Source organism: Scyliorhinus canicula, chromosome 5, assembly GCF_902713615.1.
Source record: "Scyliorhinus canicula chromosome 5, sScyCan1.1, whole genome shotgun sequence".
Classification (NCBI taxonomy): Eukaryota; Metazoa; Chordata; class Chondrichthyes; order Carcharhiniformes; family Scyliorhinidae; genus Scyliorhinus; species Scyliorhinus canicula.
The window spans coordinates 87,290,419-87,306,222 of NC_052150.1; the positions used below are offsets into that span (position 1 = coordinate 87,290,419).

General features: G+C 41.3%; 1 protein-coding gene across 6 annotated transcripts in view; it reads right to left on the reverse strand.

The window, feature by feature from the left end:
• Positions 1–15,804, reverse strand: part of LOC119966112 (retinoic acid receptor beta-like) — a 279,552-nt gene that overhangs the window by 245,459 nt on the left and 18,289 nt on the right. For 4 of the 6 annotated variants that reach the window (XM_038797334.1, XM_038797336.1, XM_038797338.1 and 1 more), the window contains exon 2: positions 7,182–7,330. The exons of 1 other annotated variant lie outside the window; for it this stretch is intronic. In XM_038797334.1, coding sequence (XP_038653262.1) covers positions 7,182–7,330 — 149 coding nt within the window. Of the gene's footprint in view, positions 1–5,084; positions 6,031–7,181; positions 7,331–15,804 lie in introns of those variants that run through there. One more of the 6 variants, XM_038797337.1, reaches the window with a different exon arrangement.

Sequence of the window (15,804 nt, forward strand, 5' to 3'; positions counted from 1 at the left end):
ACCCCATAACCACATTTAACCTGCACGTCTTTGGTTAGGGCAACTTTAGCATGGCCATTCCACCTAATTTGCAGTCCTTTGGACTGTGAGAGGAAACTGGAGCACCCAGAGGAAACCCACGCATACACGGGGAGAACGTGCAGACTCCACACAGTCACCCAAGGTCGGGACTGAACGCAGGTCTCTGATGCTTTGAGGCAGCAGCGCTAACCACTATGCTGCCATGCCGTCTATGTTGTAAATGGCACCAACACCCGCAGAATATTCCATGAGGGGGCAAAGTCTGGACTGTGTGCGTTTTATTGTCCTAATTCTCTTTTGTAATATTTAGCTTTAGATATTTAAAGGGTTAACAGTCGGCCAAAAACAGTAATGTGCACGTGTGACGCAAGAGGGAAACTATGATACTCCACAATTAATATTGCTAGAGTTTCAAATTGCATCAGTTTTATTTAATCTTAACAGCTCTGCTGATTTGTAGAACTGCTTCTTATTTTTTAACTGACTTGAGCATCTTTTTGATTTTAATATTTGCCATCAGCGAACACAAAGTTGCACCATTATAGTTTTGATTATCCACGTAAACGGGTTGGTTTTAAGTGTCATTAAAATGCCACCATTGCTTTTCACATTCTGCAGCTTACTGTTTTTGCCAATAAAAAGCCCTAGGCAACTGTACTACCCACTGCAGCACTTGCCAAAAAGGCTCCCAAGCACACCGCTGGCAATGGAATGTCGTCTTTTCAGTGCAAGTACAAGTAACAAGACTTAAACAGACAGCAGAATCTGCCAAAGCACTAGTTTCTCTCCACCACACACAATACCAGCATTGTTCAGAAGTCATCACACAGGGCACGCTAGGTTTTCAGAAACTGCTACAAAGACCATGAAGTCACTTCTCTTAGCCGCTTTTGAAAAATCTTCAAGATCTTTTCACAAACTGTTTGCTGCCCGCATGACCAACAACTGCTCACTTTGCAAGCAGTTATGGGAAAGCTTAAACTGCAGAACGCTTCCTGCATCTCGTCAGAGGGTAGAGGGGAGGTGGTAAAGGGCAGGAGAAGATTCACAAAAAGATAGAGGTCAATTAACAGTCATCACAGGGAGGGAAACAAGTACATTTACATAAACAATGCAACTTAAACGAGAAATGCTTTATATCATTTGTTTAATGAGAGAAAACCGGGACTACATTAATACCTATCTTCCATTTTCAAATTGAGTTCCCAGAAAGTATTTTGTTGGGCCACTGATATTTTCTTGTTTGATGGAAATTACAGATAAATTATTCCCTGTTCCGTTAACTATCCACCCTTCGTATTGCTATACACTATTTAGCAGTTTTGGCTTGTCAAGCAGCCTTGTGTATGGCTGCTTCTGATGTTGACTGGAATTTTCCCATCCCTGTGGAGGTGAGATTTGCGCACATGCGGTGGGGGTGGGGGTGATTTTCTGTTCAGCAAATATGAAGGCGTCGCACAGGCGTTCACTCTGTCAGAAGGATAGCAACACAGTAGAAATGGCATCAGGGCAATTGGTCGAAGCCTTATCATATGATCTGGCATGTGCAGAACAGAAAGGCTGTATGCAGCACACCTACAGACATTTGGAGCCAGTTCCCCTACATTCCCGAGATGGTTCTGTTAGCTGTTCATAGGATGCTGATTGAACCTTTAGGTGAGCATCTCCATCATATGGTGCCCTCTCACTCTCTGTCTGCCTCAGTAGCATCACATTTCCTGATGGCGCTTCCTTGGCCCCCTCCTTTTGAGCCTCCCCTATCTGTGTGCTGCCCGTTGTCCCTAATTAGAATTCTTACAGTGCAGAAGGAGGCCGTTCAGCCCATCAAGTCCACACGACCCTCTGAAAGAACACCTTACCTTGGCCCATTCCCCCACCCTATATCCATAACCAAATAACCCCACCTAACTTACACATCTTTGGACACTAAGGGGCAATTTACCATGGCCAATCCACCTGTGGATTTTGGACTGTGGGAGGAAACCGGAGCACCCGAAGGAAACCCACACAGACATTAGGAAAACGTACAAACTCCAGACAGTGACCAAAGACTGGAATTGAACCCAGGAACCTAGCGCTGTGAGGCAACAGTGCTAATCAATTGGACAGCTAATGCAGAAGCAGCCTGTTAATTGGCTGCCTTGCGTCAGATAGTGCAGAAGGGTGGGCGGCTGACATGGGTAGGGCCAGGATCCAGAAATGACCCTGCAAGTCAAGAAGATCCCAACCATTATCCTCATTCCTCCATTTTCTGACAATGGGTTAACACAACATGTAAAAGTTATTGATCTTAAAAAACTTTAACCAAATGTAATGGAAAATTCCAATTAACTTAAGTACATCTGCCATTTCCAATATTTTAAATCTCTTACATCACCTCATTACACCTCAAATTGAAACCAGCCTTTCATTATTTTCCAACAGACTTAAGTCAATGCATTTAATTTCATTTTTATTTAATACGAGAACATTTGCAATGTAAAGTAAGTGTGTGATTTTATCATGAAATTGTACCAATAATATTTTTCTGACACCGCTAATTGCTTCAATACATGCAGCAAAAGCTATTAGTATGGCACTATTGTAATCAGGTGCTTTCAATGGATGCTTAGCTGAAGTTTACAATTGCAACATTTTTCTGGTGAAATTTAATTGTTTCAATGTGCACAAACCATCTTCCTCTAGAAGTACACAGCATTGTCCATACATGGGCATTTGTTACAGATATATTGATCCTGCTTTGCTCAGGAAGATGATAATGCTTGCAATCCCTTATGCTTTATTGCTTCTGCACTATTTTAATGTGCCCAATTCAATTGGTTGGCGGGGGAATGAGAGTATCTCTCTCTCACTATTATCATGAATCATGGAGATTAAAGAAATGCAAAAACAGTAAATCACTAAGATATGACAAAGTGTTTGGAATGTTCTGAGCAGAGCAAATATTATGGATTTTTCTCAAAATCACAAATGTTGACAGTGCTTTGTATGCAGTAATAGAAGGCCGGACCCGAAAAAATGAGCACCGCCTGTGACATAAAATTCAAACAACTGCCTAAAAGGTGAAATGGCAACATGCCGCAGGTTTACATTGTGTCCAAAGAAAATTGCAGCGGGCAAATTATCGGGAAAAATAACTATCACAAATTTTCAGACAAATAAGTCATTCAAAAATATACAAATGAAATTTCTGATGGTTATATTCTACAGACCACAAGATTATATGTAAGATGTTGGGGCAGAAGGATACCACTCAGCCCATCGAGTCTACTCCACCATTCAATGAGATCATGGCTGATCTGATATAATCCCCAACTCTACTTTCCCACTTTATCCCCATAATCCTTGATTCTCTTACTAATTATAAATCTGTCTATCTCAGCCTTGAACATACTTAATGACCCAGCTTCTACAGCCTTCTGCAGTAAGGAATTCCATAGACTCGCTACCCTCGGAGAGAAGAAATTCCTCCTTAACTCCTGTCTTGAATGGGATTGCTCTGAGATTATGCCCTCTGTCCTAGACTCTCCCAGAAGATGAAACATCTCTCAGCATCTACTCTGTCAAGTCCTTGCGAATCCTATATGCCTTAATATGGTTGCCTCTTATTCTTCTAAAATCCAATGGCCTAACCTACTTAACCTCTCCTCATAAGAAAATCCCTCCATACCCGACTGCGTCCAATACCAGTATATCTATCCGTAGATAAGGGGACCAAAACTGTTCAGTTTCTCTATCTTTCTCTTGTAGTTATTGACTGGTCTTCAGAGGATTTGAGAGCTCCAGATGGGTACATTACATAGTCAGACCTGTGACCATTTCCAGTTCCTGTGTTTTGTTCAAATGTCAGTTCCACATTTATGGATTTTTCTTTCATGCGGGTCAGTAAACATCACTGTGCTCCTTGTTGAAATGACATAAAATATCAAACTTTCATTCCCAGGGACTTTGTGAAATGAGGCAGCAATCCACTAAAAAGTAGGAAACTACAAGGAAAAGGAGATGTTTTTCAAAAATTAAATGGGGCCGTGGGAGGACACCAGAATGTTCAAAACGCTGTCATTCCAGAGCTGCAAGCAGCAAACTGACTGCATTCTGAACTGTTGGTAAAGAGATTCACTCCATAGAATCACAGAATCCCAGTGCAGAAGGAGGCCATTTGGCCAATCGAATCTGCACCGTCTCTCCAAAAGAACAGCCGACCCATGTCCACCCTGCCCTATTCCCGTAACCTAACCTGCACATCCCTGGACACTAAGGAGCAATTTAACATGGCCAATTCAGCTAACCGGCACGTCTTTGGACTGTGGGGGGAAACCGGAGCACCCGGAGGAAACCCACACAGACGCGGGGCGAAACCGCAAACTCCACACAGTCACCCAAGGTCAGAAAAAATGAACCCAGGTCCCTGGTGCTGTGAGGCAGCAGTGCTAACCACTGTGCCATCGTGCCGCCCTCCAGAACCCACCTCATTCACCAAATGCATCAGCTAAATTATGTACTGCAATGAAGTGTTAACATTTAGATGTGAAAAAACAGATTGCACAATCACACAGACATTTATTAGATGGTGAAATTTCAAGTCGATTCAATCTTTCTGTGTATGGTGATGGTGATGAAGGCCCAGGAACAATTAACTGTGGCTGGCGTGCTCCTACTTGTAGCAGCAGAAGACCATCCAGCTTTCGATTGTGCTTCAGAGGAAGAGAGGTGTTGAATCCCCCCCATGCAGCAGCAGCAGTGTACAGGTTGAACTCCAGATCCCTCCTGGTCTTTGGGTGGTGAAATGTGTCCCTATTCCAGATGTTTCATTGTCCTCCTCCTCCAAGGCCATGGTGACAGTGTTGAAGTGGTTTCAAGGATATGGATGTGGCAGTACCATCTACGAAGATATGATTCTTTTCAGTGACTTTGGAGAGTTTATGAATTATAGATATTTTTACAATAAGTTGTGCCCAAAGAAAACTGAATCGGCAATTAAAGAATTCACATCAAACAGAGACATATTATGGGCAATAAAACATTGTTTTCAATTTTCTCAACAAACTGCAAATGTCACTCACCAGAATTTCATGCATCAAAAGGGCTGATGCTGTTCCCATCACCCAAAACGTGGTGCAGTTTGGCAATTTTTGTTTCTGTTCATGCCAACCCTTTGCCTTTTGAAGAATTTCACCTTCTTTGCAGTGACAGATGAACCATTTAAAAACCGGTCTGCCCAATGGAATTGGAGTCCTAGATGTCTACTGGAGCTGCAGCCCTGCAGACTAGCGAGCTTGCAAAGTGTTCCACGCCAATTCTGGCGTGAGGTCATCTCCACTCATTGTTGTAACAAAATACAAATTGACAGAAGCAGGTAGAAAAGAACAAAAGAATATCACAGATAACTGCATTAAAAAAAATGTTTGAATGTCAAAAATGGGTAATAAGGGTGAGGCTTTCTTATTAAGTCACTAAATTTGTTGACATGTCAACAGGTCTACAGGTAGCACATTGGTCTAGTCATTATAGGTGGACATGGTTTGACTAAAAGAGACTCAATAGAGAATATGAATTCTCGAGAGTAATATCCACCTGCGGAAAGGTATTCAGTGGAATATTCCATGGATCAGTGTGAGGACCCTTATTGCTCCCGATCGACATATGCCACCTGAAATTTTTTTTTAAATTGCAAAGTAAGCTAGTCAAATCGGCCATGCAGGCAAAACTAAACTGGAGATCAGGACAGTAGTCACCATGACAGAAGGAAACATCTGAGCCATGGAAATGGTGCAGGGAAGGGTCACAAGGATGGTCCCAAGTATTGCAGAGCTGAGTTAAGAGGAACAGCTAGAAGGATATCAACTTTTCAACCTTCAGAAGAGATGACTGAAAGAGGGACGTATATAGTGTGAGTCTTTGCAGGTAATTAAGTCTACAGGACCTGAGGACTTAATTACCTGAAAAGACTCGCATTCAAAGTATCGTCTTGCATCTTTGACTTTGTCTATATATATATTTCTGGAACCCACCTCTTCATTCACCTGAGGAAGGAGCTGCGCTCCGAAAGCTAGTGATTCAAAACAAACCTGTTGGACTTTAACCTGGTGTTGTAAGACTTCTTACTGTGCCCACCCAAGTCCAACGCCGGCATCTCCATATCATTCGAAAAGTAGTCAGCAAGTTGAGGACGAATAAGATAGATGGGCCAAAAGACATCTCTAATTTGTACTTCTTTTTGCAAGATTTATGACTTAATAAAAGGAAATTGAATCAATCCCCATCAACAGGAAATTTGGGTAGTTTTCTTGAAGATTCTAAGTAACTTTGTTATTTTTATTATCTATTAATGAAACCTGAATATAATAATATTTAATCAGATTTACGATTTAGATTCTGTATCCAGGTGCAATATATCATGATTTCACATTTTTCCGGAGATAGGAATAATATCCCTGACTCACGTGAAACTTATAAATACTATTACGGGTTAGTATGAAATTAATAGGCGTTGTCACTTTGGAAGTGGCTGTCAGCACTGAATGGAATAATTATCAGATTTTTCAAAATGACTATCTAGCCCATTTATGCAAATTTGAGGGATAATTGAGCAATCCTGCAAAAGAAGTCAGCCTCATTTGATGTTGGCATGAAAAGTACTGGCTCATCCAAGATGTTCAACTGGCAAACAGTTGAGGCAGCAGTTATGGGTGGTGATGGAAAGTTAATCCATGTCTCTGAACGATACCACTGAGCTTAGCATGTAGATGAAGAGTAAAAGGGAATCCTGGTGCACACCCCTGAGGCCACCCTCAGGAACAGGAGATATTCTACAGCCATCTTCAGACAATTACAATAGGTAGGTGGGGCAGCAGTTTCCATCACACTGGCTTTTTCCCCCCTCTCTGGTAGTTTCATAAGTAATTGGTACCTGTCTATTCTGGATCAGGTCTAACTTAACAAATAAATATCTCTATACAGATGCTAGTACTCAAATGCTGGGCTCCTGCAATATTACTAGCCTCTCCAGCAGCAGTCTGTAAAGTATGTACTTGGAAAGCTTACATGTAGACACATTGACAGCTTCAATTCCACAGACCAGAAAAAAACAAATAGTAATCATTAAATTAAAAACTTTGATTTATAAAATGAATTCTCTTTACAGCATTCGGCACCCCTACCTTGCATCCTTCACAGGCACTGACTCCATAGTGATAGCCTGATGACTTGTCCTGACAGACAAAGCAAGGTTTGTATACCCGTGGAGGTGGAATTGGGGATGGTGGGCTTGGTACAATCTCTTCAGAACTGGTACTCTGTGTTTCAATTGCTGAAAACAAAACAAAATTCTTGTGTGCATATTTTTAAAAAGTAAGACTTACATTGCTAGATAAAGAAAATACTGCAGTTAATCAGACATATAAACTACCTTTCTCATAATCCCTTCCCTACCAATGTGCTAATAACTCCCAGTACGAATGAAAGGATTAGGATGACCATCATAATAGGAGTAAATAGGTATAATGTGCCATCCCAAACAGTAGAACAGATAGCAACCTAATCTCATGTGTCAATGTCCCTCAGCCACAGCCAATAAACTGTAATATCACATACCATCCACACACACACATATATATATATAACATATACACACTATTTGGTCCATTGAAGGTAGTGAACACAACCTACAATGAAAATTTGTCATGAAAATATGTGTAAAGGGGATTAATTGTTACTCACTCCTATCTCAGGAATGTATTCCTTCCATAAAATAATGAAAAACTTGTTGAAAAAATAGAATTCTCTGAGATAAGAATAATAATGACAATTGAGCCTATAATTACCATAGCTATAAATGCTTTGTAATCAATTTTTCTTCATTTGAAGAGCTGGTATTTGCAAGGAAATGATGAGTCAACTGATTTACTTCTAGGCTTTAAATTCATGGATCTATGGGGCTGATAATATAAATGACAAGGGTTCCTCTGTGAATGAGTCAATATATTTTCCAGTAAGCAGATCCCCACGTCATACAACTGTTCACAATTCAACATGAATTGGCAGTATCAATCAGAACAATGGCTGGTGTGGAAAATTCAGAAGTTCACATTGATGCAGGAGAAGTCTGCTTTGAGGTACATTGTGGGGGCAAAGTGTAGGAAGCTTTATTCAGCTCCAGTGTGCCAGGCCTGGGAGTGCTTGATTGTCTATATTGGGTGCCAAAGTAGAATAATGCTCTACGACCCAATGCAATTATCTTCCACTATAAAAAATCCACTTGAAAAAAAATTCAAGTGAAGTCATACTAACTATTCACAGATGCATTTAAGATTGCTAATACAGTACAAATACAGAATAGAAAGAAAGGTATCCATTACAACTACACAATTTGTTTTAACTTGAACTAAAGATAACAGGATTACAAGGAAGAATAATGTGTATGATACTTCAAATAAGTCATGACCAAGTGGAATAGTTTGTGTGCATTTTACTTCTGGTGCTGTTGTTCAGATGCAGCAACTTACAACGCACTTTAGAAATCACTTGTAGTTTATCCAAAAATACAGATGTCCCCTTTAAATGCTATTTCCTGAGTATAAACACTTCGACTTTCATCTAAAGATTACTGTCATCTTGGAAATATAATTACAAAGGAATGAGCACTGAGGAACAGATTACAGCACAAATCCTGGTATACAATGGATTTGATAGATTTGGAATTTGGTGGTAATGTAGTTTTACTGGCACCAAACGAAGAGAACTTATAGGAGCCCACTGGTAATTTCGACCACATTTCAACATCTATTGGATTGTACATCAAAGAAAAGACAGAAACCATGAAATGTGGTGTAATACCTAACCTCATTGCTAAATTCAATAGTCAGTCGTTCAGTACTCAATCTGGATTTATCCAACTAGACCAGCAGTTACAAATGATGGGATGGGGATGGATTTTCCTGAAGTTTTTTGTTGAACTCGATTGCAGCAATATAGGAGAGTAAAGATGGAAAAATCAATAGGAAGAATGAGTGGGGAAGTTGAAATGGTTGAGCCACAGGAAGGTCAGAATGTACTCACAGACAAAACTGAGTGATTAGGCAACATGATCACTCAATCTGCATTCAATTCAATCAGAAGAGGTGCTAGATGCAAAGAGTGGGATTAAAAACTTGGAAAAAGAAGGAAACATCCACTGTAAATAAATTAATTGGACATGATTATGTAATATATTGCTGAAAGACTGTCTATATAAAAATAAATAACAGGATAGCATTAGGTGCATTAAAATATTTCCATGATAAATAAACAATGGCAAATGGTAGAACTATTGAATTCTTATCATCAGTAGGAATTACTGCATTAATACTGTAAGAGAGGGCAGCACAGTGGCGCAGTGGGAGCACTGCAGTCTCACGGCGCCGAGGTGCTGGGTCACTGTCCGTGTGGAGTTTGCACATTCTCCCTGTGTTTGCATGGGTTTCACCCCCACAACCCAAAGATGTGCAGGCTAGGTGGATTGAACACACTAATTTGCCCCTTAATTGGAAAAAATGAATTGGGTACTCTAAACTAAAAAGAAATACTTTAAGAGGTCAAAACAAACAGTGCAGATCCAAAATAGATTGAGAATTAATTTTGAAGGCTCATTGAATCTGAATAAAGAATATAGTGGCAGACTTTGCCCCTCCCTCTCCCAACCCTCACACACATAGTGTGACTCAGTAATGCATGTCCCAGTGAAACATCAGCTAAAATCCAACCCAAGTAAATGTGCTGAAACTCTCTGATGACTGAAGAATTTTGTGTGAAATAAGCTTTCACTCAAGCGTTTGATGGGGAATTGATCCATAGCCCAAAACTACCTACAAACTAGCACTTTCTTTTAATTCTCAGGGAACGGTGAAGCAGTTAACATTTGCACTAATGTCGGAATGTGTGCTTTTCAGAGTTCAAGATTAATGTGACCACCTATGATCGATCTAATGGATGGAACGGTCTTGTCTACTCCTGTTCCTTTGTTGCCATCTTCCTAATTGGCAGACACTTGGCTAGCATGAGAGAAAAATGACAAATAAAACTGCTTCAAATGTGCCACCAGGTTAAATTGGCTTGGAGGCTTCTTCTTAATATTTGCATATGTGCAGTTCTGCATTATGCCATTATTCAGTTTTGAGTTTGAGTTTGTATTGGAGAGTAAAGTATACACCAGGCAAATTTAATACAGTCATGCTGTCACAAGAGATACACTATTTGACTTGCTTGTTGACTTTAGCTGTTACATGGAAGCCAACCTGACAATAAGCAATTGTCCTCGGCACTCCACTTTAGCTGCTCTTGCTGACAAAACATTGGGGTATAATTTGGCGCAAAAACTGTAATACAATACATGCATAAGGAATATTATGATGGCATAGCAGATAGAGCTACATTATGGATCTGGTCATGTTTCTCCTGATCTCTCCTGACCAGGGTATCCACTGCTGATACCAAGGGGGCAAGTGAAAAGTGAAGCACATGGTACTGAAATCCTTCATTTCAATGACTAATTCATCTCCATGAAACTATGAAACCTAATACAATTATTGTCCCGCTGAACCTGTATGGTGCACATCACAGCACAATTTATAGAAATGCAATATCTTATTACTTTGTTACATTATCATATTAGGGCAAAATTGCAACATAACTATGTCCTTTTTGTTGCAATATCCAGAAAAAAGGCTTACATTTCCAAACAAGGCATCTTTACAGCTGATGTTGGAAACTACATACACTTTGGGCGGAATTTTATTACCCTGTTGCGAAGGGGGGGGGGGGGGGGGGGGGGGGGGGGTCTTAAAATGAGAAGACTTCAACAGGACTACAAAATGCTGCCAGCGGAGGAGCCATAAAACCCCACCCAATGGTTATTACTGAAGGACTACACGGTCTGAAAGAATGGTTGAAGCAGATTCATTCGTACATTTCAAAGGGCAGCTGGATGTATACTTGAAAAGGAAGCAACTGATCCGGGCCCCGGGTCATGTGGAGTTTGCACATTCTCCGCATCTGCGTGTGTCTCACCCCCACAACCCAAAAGATGTGCAGGGTAGGTGGATTGGCCATGCTAGATTGCCCCTTAATTGGAAAATGTATAATCGGGTACTCTAAATTTATAGAAAAGAAAGAAAAAGAAACAACTGTCGGGCTATGGCTAAAGAGCAGCAAGGTGGAATGGATTGAATCCCTTCCTTGAGGACCCAGCATACCTGTGATGGGCTGTATGATCATGATAATTGTACAACTATGAATAAAGGACCAATCTCTGCTTTTGTAAAAATTGCACTTAATGCATTTGAAATGTTCACACACATTTGGGCACAAGTCAGTGGCCTCGCTGCGCCCGACTTGGTGTCGGGACGAGGAATCTCACGAGAGGCTCTCCCAAGATTCACGATACTCGAAACGTCTCGTGAAATTCAACGAAATCTCACGAAACATTCCGATCCGGATCTCACTCTCACTGAGCGTGATCCAGATCAACATATTCAAATGAGCAGTATGACTCATTTAAATAAACATTTGCCAGATTCACCCGGCCCCCTGGACTCACCGGCTTTCTGTCCACGTCTTTGTCAATCTCCATCAATCGCTCGCCCCCTATCCAGCCCCACTGCTCCACGCACCCACTACAGTATAAATCTAACCCTATTTCCAGTTCTCCCTAGCTTTGACAAAGATGCATCCAGGCTCAAAACGTTAGCTCCCTACTCTCTCCACAGATGCTGTCAGGCCTGCTGAGATTGTCCGGTATTTTCTGTTTTTGTTTCAGATACCAGCATCCGCAGTAATTTGCTTTTATCTTCGAGCCAAAGTCACATGTTATTCAAGACTTGGAAATTATTTTGACTGATTAAAATCCCAAAAGAATGCAGGAACAGTGGGGTAGAAATTCATTTTGGGATTGGCACAGAACAGGCAGTATTGGATCAGTTGCCACTTATACATAATGCCCAACATTTAATTCCATTGACCTTAATGGAATTGAATATCAGGCACTGCATGCGACCGACAGTTGATCCAACAATGTTCATTTGCACTATGGGCTGTTTAGCTCACAGGGCTAAATCGCTGGCTTTGAAAGCAGACCAAGGCAAGCCAGCAGCACGGTTCGATTCCCGTAACAGCCTCCCCGAACAGGCGCCGGAATGTGGCGACTATGTGGAATGGGGCTTTTCACAGTAACTTCATTTGAAGCCTACTCGTGACAATAAGCGATTTTCATTTCAACAGTTGTTGGCATATCATTAACAGGCCCGACCTGCCAATTTCCGGGCTTCCCGCGATGCTCCGCCTCTGCCAGGAGAAATTAATGACAGCAAGGTTCACTTGTGGTATTGAAAATCGGGAAACAGGCACTGTGGCAGCTGAGGGCGAGAGAGGGAATACAAAAAGTATCCAACGTCGCGATAGTGTGCTGGCAGTTGTGCTGCTGGGGAGGGGGGGGGGGAGCTTCTGCCGGGGTCGGGCGGGAAGCTGGGGATGGCCACAAGGTGGTCCGTGGGTCAGTGTGGACAAGCATGGACCAAAATTGCCGCAGCCTGCAAGGCAGCCATGTGACTGCCCACGCCACTGACTACCCATTGTGAATTTAGCACCAAAGGCCGCATAAGTGCCTCCCCAGGCCAGCCCCCTAGGTACCCTCTGGCCCCAGCCGACTTCACGGGATGGGCATGCTCCAGCGTAACCAGTGCTATCATCTTGGCTGGGATGAGGGTGTTGGGGAGTCGAGCGCTTATATGCAGTTCCTACCTTTCCAGTGCTGAAAGCAACCCCGTCGAAACACATGCCAGCGTTCATTGGAATTGTACTAGTTCCACGTGACTTCTGGCTAGCCCTTTCTGTGGGGCATCTGTAAAAGTTGGTAAGTGTCAACATGGACATGCTGAATTTCCTTAGTTTCCTGAGAAAGTATAGGCGCTTTCTTGAACGAAAATTGACATGGGTGAGATCCAGATTACGACATCTCGCGAGATGCCTCAAGCGTCATGAATCTCGCAAGAGGCCTCTCGCGCGTTTCAACGTCCTCGTCACATCACCCATTCGGGCATGATAAGGCCAGTAAATCGCGCCTATATTTAAGGAAAGTAAATTTAATATGAATGCTTACAAGAAGCAAAGCAATGATACAACTGGAGTTCCTTTCAAACACATCTTGGATGTATTAAAGCAAAATTTACAACCCGCATTATATTCCCAACAGCTTCAATGCAAATATCAACTGTCAGCAACTTTTAAACTAAACTTCAGCATTCAAACCATCAAGAAGAGATTGTGATTCGTTCCTAAAATAATTAATTAAAAAAAATAAATCATTACTGAAAGACAGGTGGTAAAAATGAACACAACAGGAGTAATTTTGAACTTTGAAATCTCAAGGTATTGAAGGCAGCATCTCAGGTTAATAAATCTGTTAAAAAAAAGCTAATGTCATTGCAGACAGTATTACAAGAAGTGCAGAATTTTAAAAAGACATGAGTTAATGACAGGCCTATATATATCTTACTGGCCTGGAATTTGTAACTGTAATTACAATGAAACAGCCAGTATTAACCATCATTACACTATGAAACAGACAGTAATATCTGGCATCCCACATATACACATTAAATGCAGAAATCCACAAGTTGCCAGTAATTTCCTCACACCTTGACAGGATACTCTGTTACCGTCCCAGCAGGTGGAAATCATCCATCAAATGAGTGAACTGATGAGAGCTTCCCCTTTTATATTGTAATATCACTGTTAAAAAAACTCCCCAAAAATGTTACACCTTGTTAACAAGGTGTATCTGGGCTTTTGACATTTTACACAGTCATGATTTACTGCTGAGCTTCCTCTCTGGCCCTGGAAACTAATACATTTGTGTATTACTAATTTTTTCAAAATTATAAAAATTCCGCAGTTTAATTAAATAAAAGTTTATGATATTGCTGTTCCAAATGTTTCCCTCTAATATTTACTTTTCTCACTGTAAAATTTGCAAAAGCCGAAGGATAATCAGTGCATTTTACTTCCTGGTTTGCTGGCTGCTCAAATTCTTCAATGTGATTGGCTGCTGATTGGAACCATGAAAGGCCCCTTGGCACCAGATTTAAACTAGAATCGGAAAAGAGGAAATCAATGTCGGAAAAATTGCTAGATCTTTGTGGACCGCTTTCTTTGAAATTCATGGCGACCATCAATGCTGCACACCTGAAAATCCGGACCATTAAGCCCTCAGTTACAGTATTGGGCAAAACACTATAGAAAGAATAGAGATGTTTAATGGATATAGAAATTATAGGGGCAGATTCAGTAGGAGGCTGTCTTGTATAAATAAACACAAATGTTTGTTTCGTGGTTTAAAAAAGTAGCTTTTGTTGCAATGAAATAGAAATATTTAAAATTATGTTAGGACGGAATCAGATGGACGTATACTTACTGTTTTCAAAGGTTTGCGAGATCGGAAGAAACTGGAGCTCCAGGAGGAAAATCACGCAGACACGGGGAGAAAGTGCAAATTCCACACAGTCAGTCACCCAAGACCAGAATTGAACCCAGGTCCCTGGCGCTGTGAGGCAGCAGTGCTAACCACTGTGTCACCATGCCATCGTTCCCATTCTTCTTCCTTCCTGCACATTGGCTGACTTCTACTGGTTCTTCTAAGACTACTTAGCCTAGTGGGTCCTATTGTCATAATACAGGTCTCCAGGCAATTTCCCTGGTTGCTTGTCCCTTATTTGCACTGTAAAAGATTAAATCTGAAGAGATTTAGAGTAGAAGAGGGCAGGGGAGAGTTGGGTGACTGTGGGATTAATTTTCTGGATTAGTAGTTTAGGCGGGAATGATATCAATATCATGATTATAGTGGATAGTGCATTCAAAAAGCAGAAGATATGGGCAGTTAAATGCAATTGTGAAAACATGCTGGAGTGAAGGGTAAATGCTGATACAGATGTTTGGGCTGAATGGCTGGTTTCCATATTTTAACTGCTCTAAAAGTATTTGTCTGTAAAAATGTTGCATAGAACCAGTTGGTACGGTTCCAGAAAATGTGGCCAAAAGGTTTATACGCTTGCATACAATTTCTCAAACAAAACAGGTTTCTTAATTTGAAACCAGCACAAAAGGTGCTTTTAAGTTTCTGAACAAGAAGGGAGCGGCCAGTTTATCCAACTGTTTATTTGCAAACTCCTTTTAAACTTCAATCACATGAATGAAAAACATTAAACTCATTTCCCTTTTAAAAGCAGTATTCTTTTGGTAATTCTGCCAATGTGCAGTCTCAACATGCAATGTGATCGATTATACGCACTTGAATGCATTTCACATTCAGATCAAATCAAACAACAGCTCAATAAACAAACCACTATCTGCGCAGGATTTCTTTAAAAGGCCAAGATAGTCAGATATCTTTGAGGATGGAGCCATTCTGTAACAGGGAAAATGTCCTGCCAGATAACAGGTAATTCTTGTTGACAACCTTATGGTAAATATTATATAATTTACCTCTTCATTCACTTCTCTCCGCTATTCCCTTCAAGAAAGTAACGCTTTCTGCGATATGGGGCTGGATTCTCCGCCTGCCGCACGCACACATTTCTGCCCCGGCCCGTCAGCGGGATTCTCCGTCACGCAGGCCGATCAATGGGGTTTCCCATTGTGGGGCAGCCCCTTGCCATTGGGAAACCCCCGGACGCCGGCAAAACAGAGAATCCCGCCGGCGGAGAATCCCGCCCATGGTTTCAGAAGTGCCAGTTATCTGTAAACTCACCCAAAAAG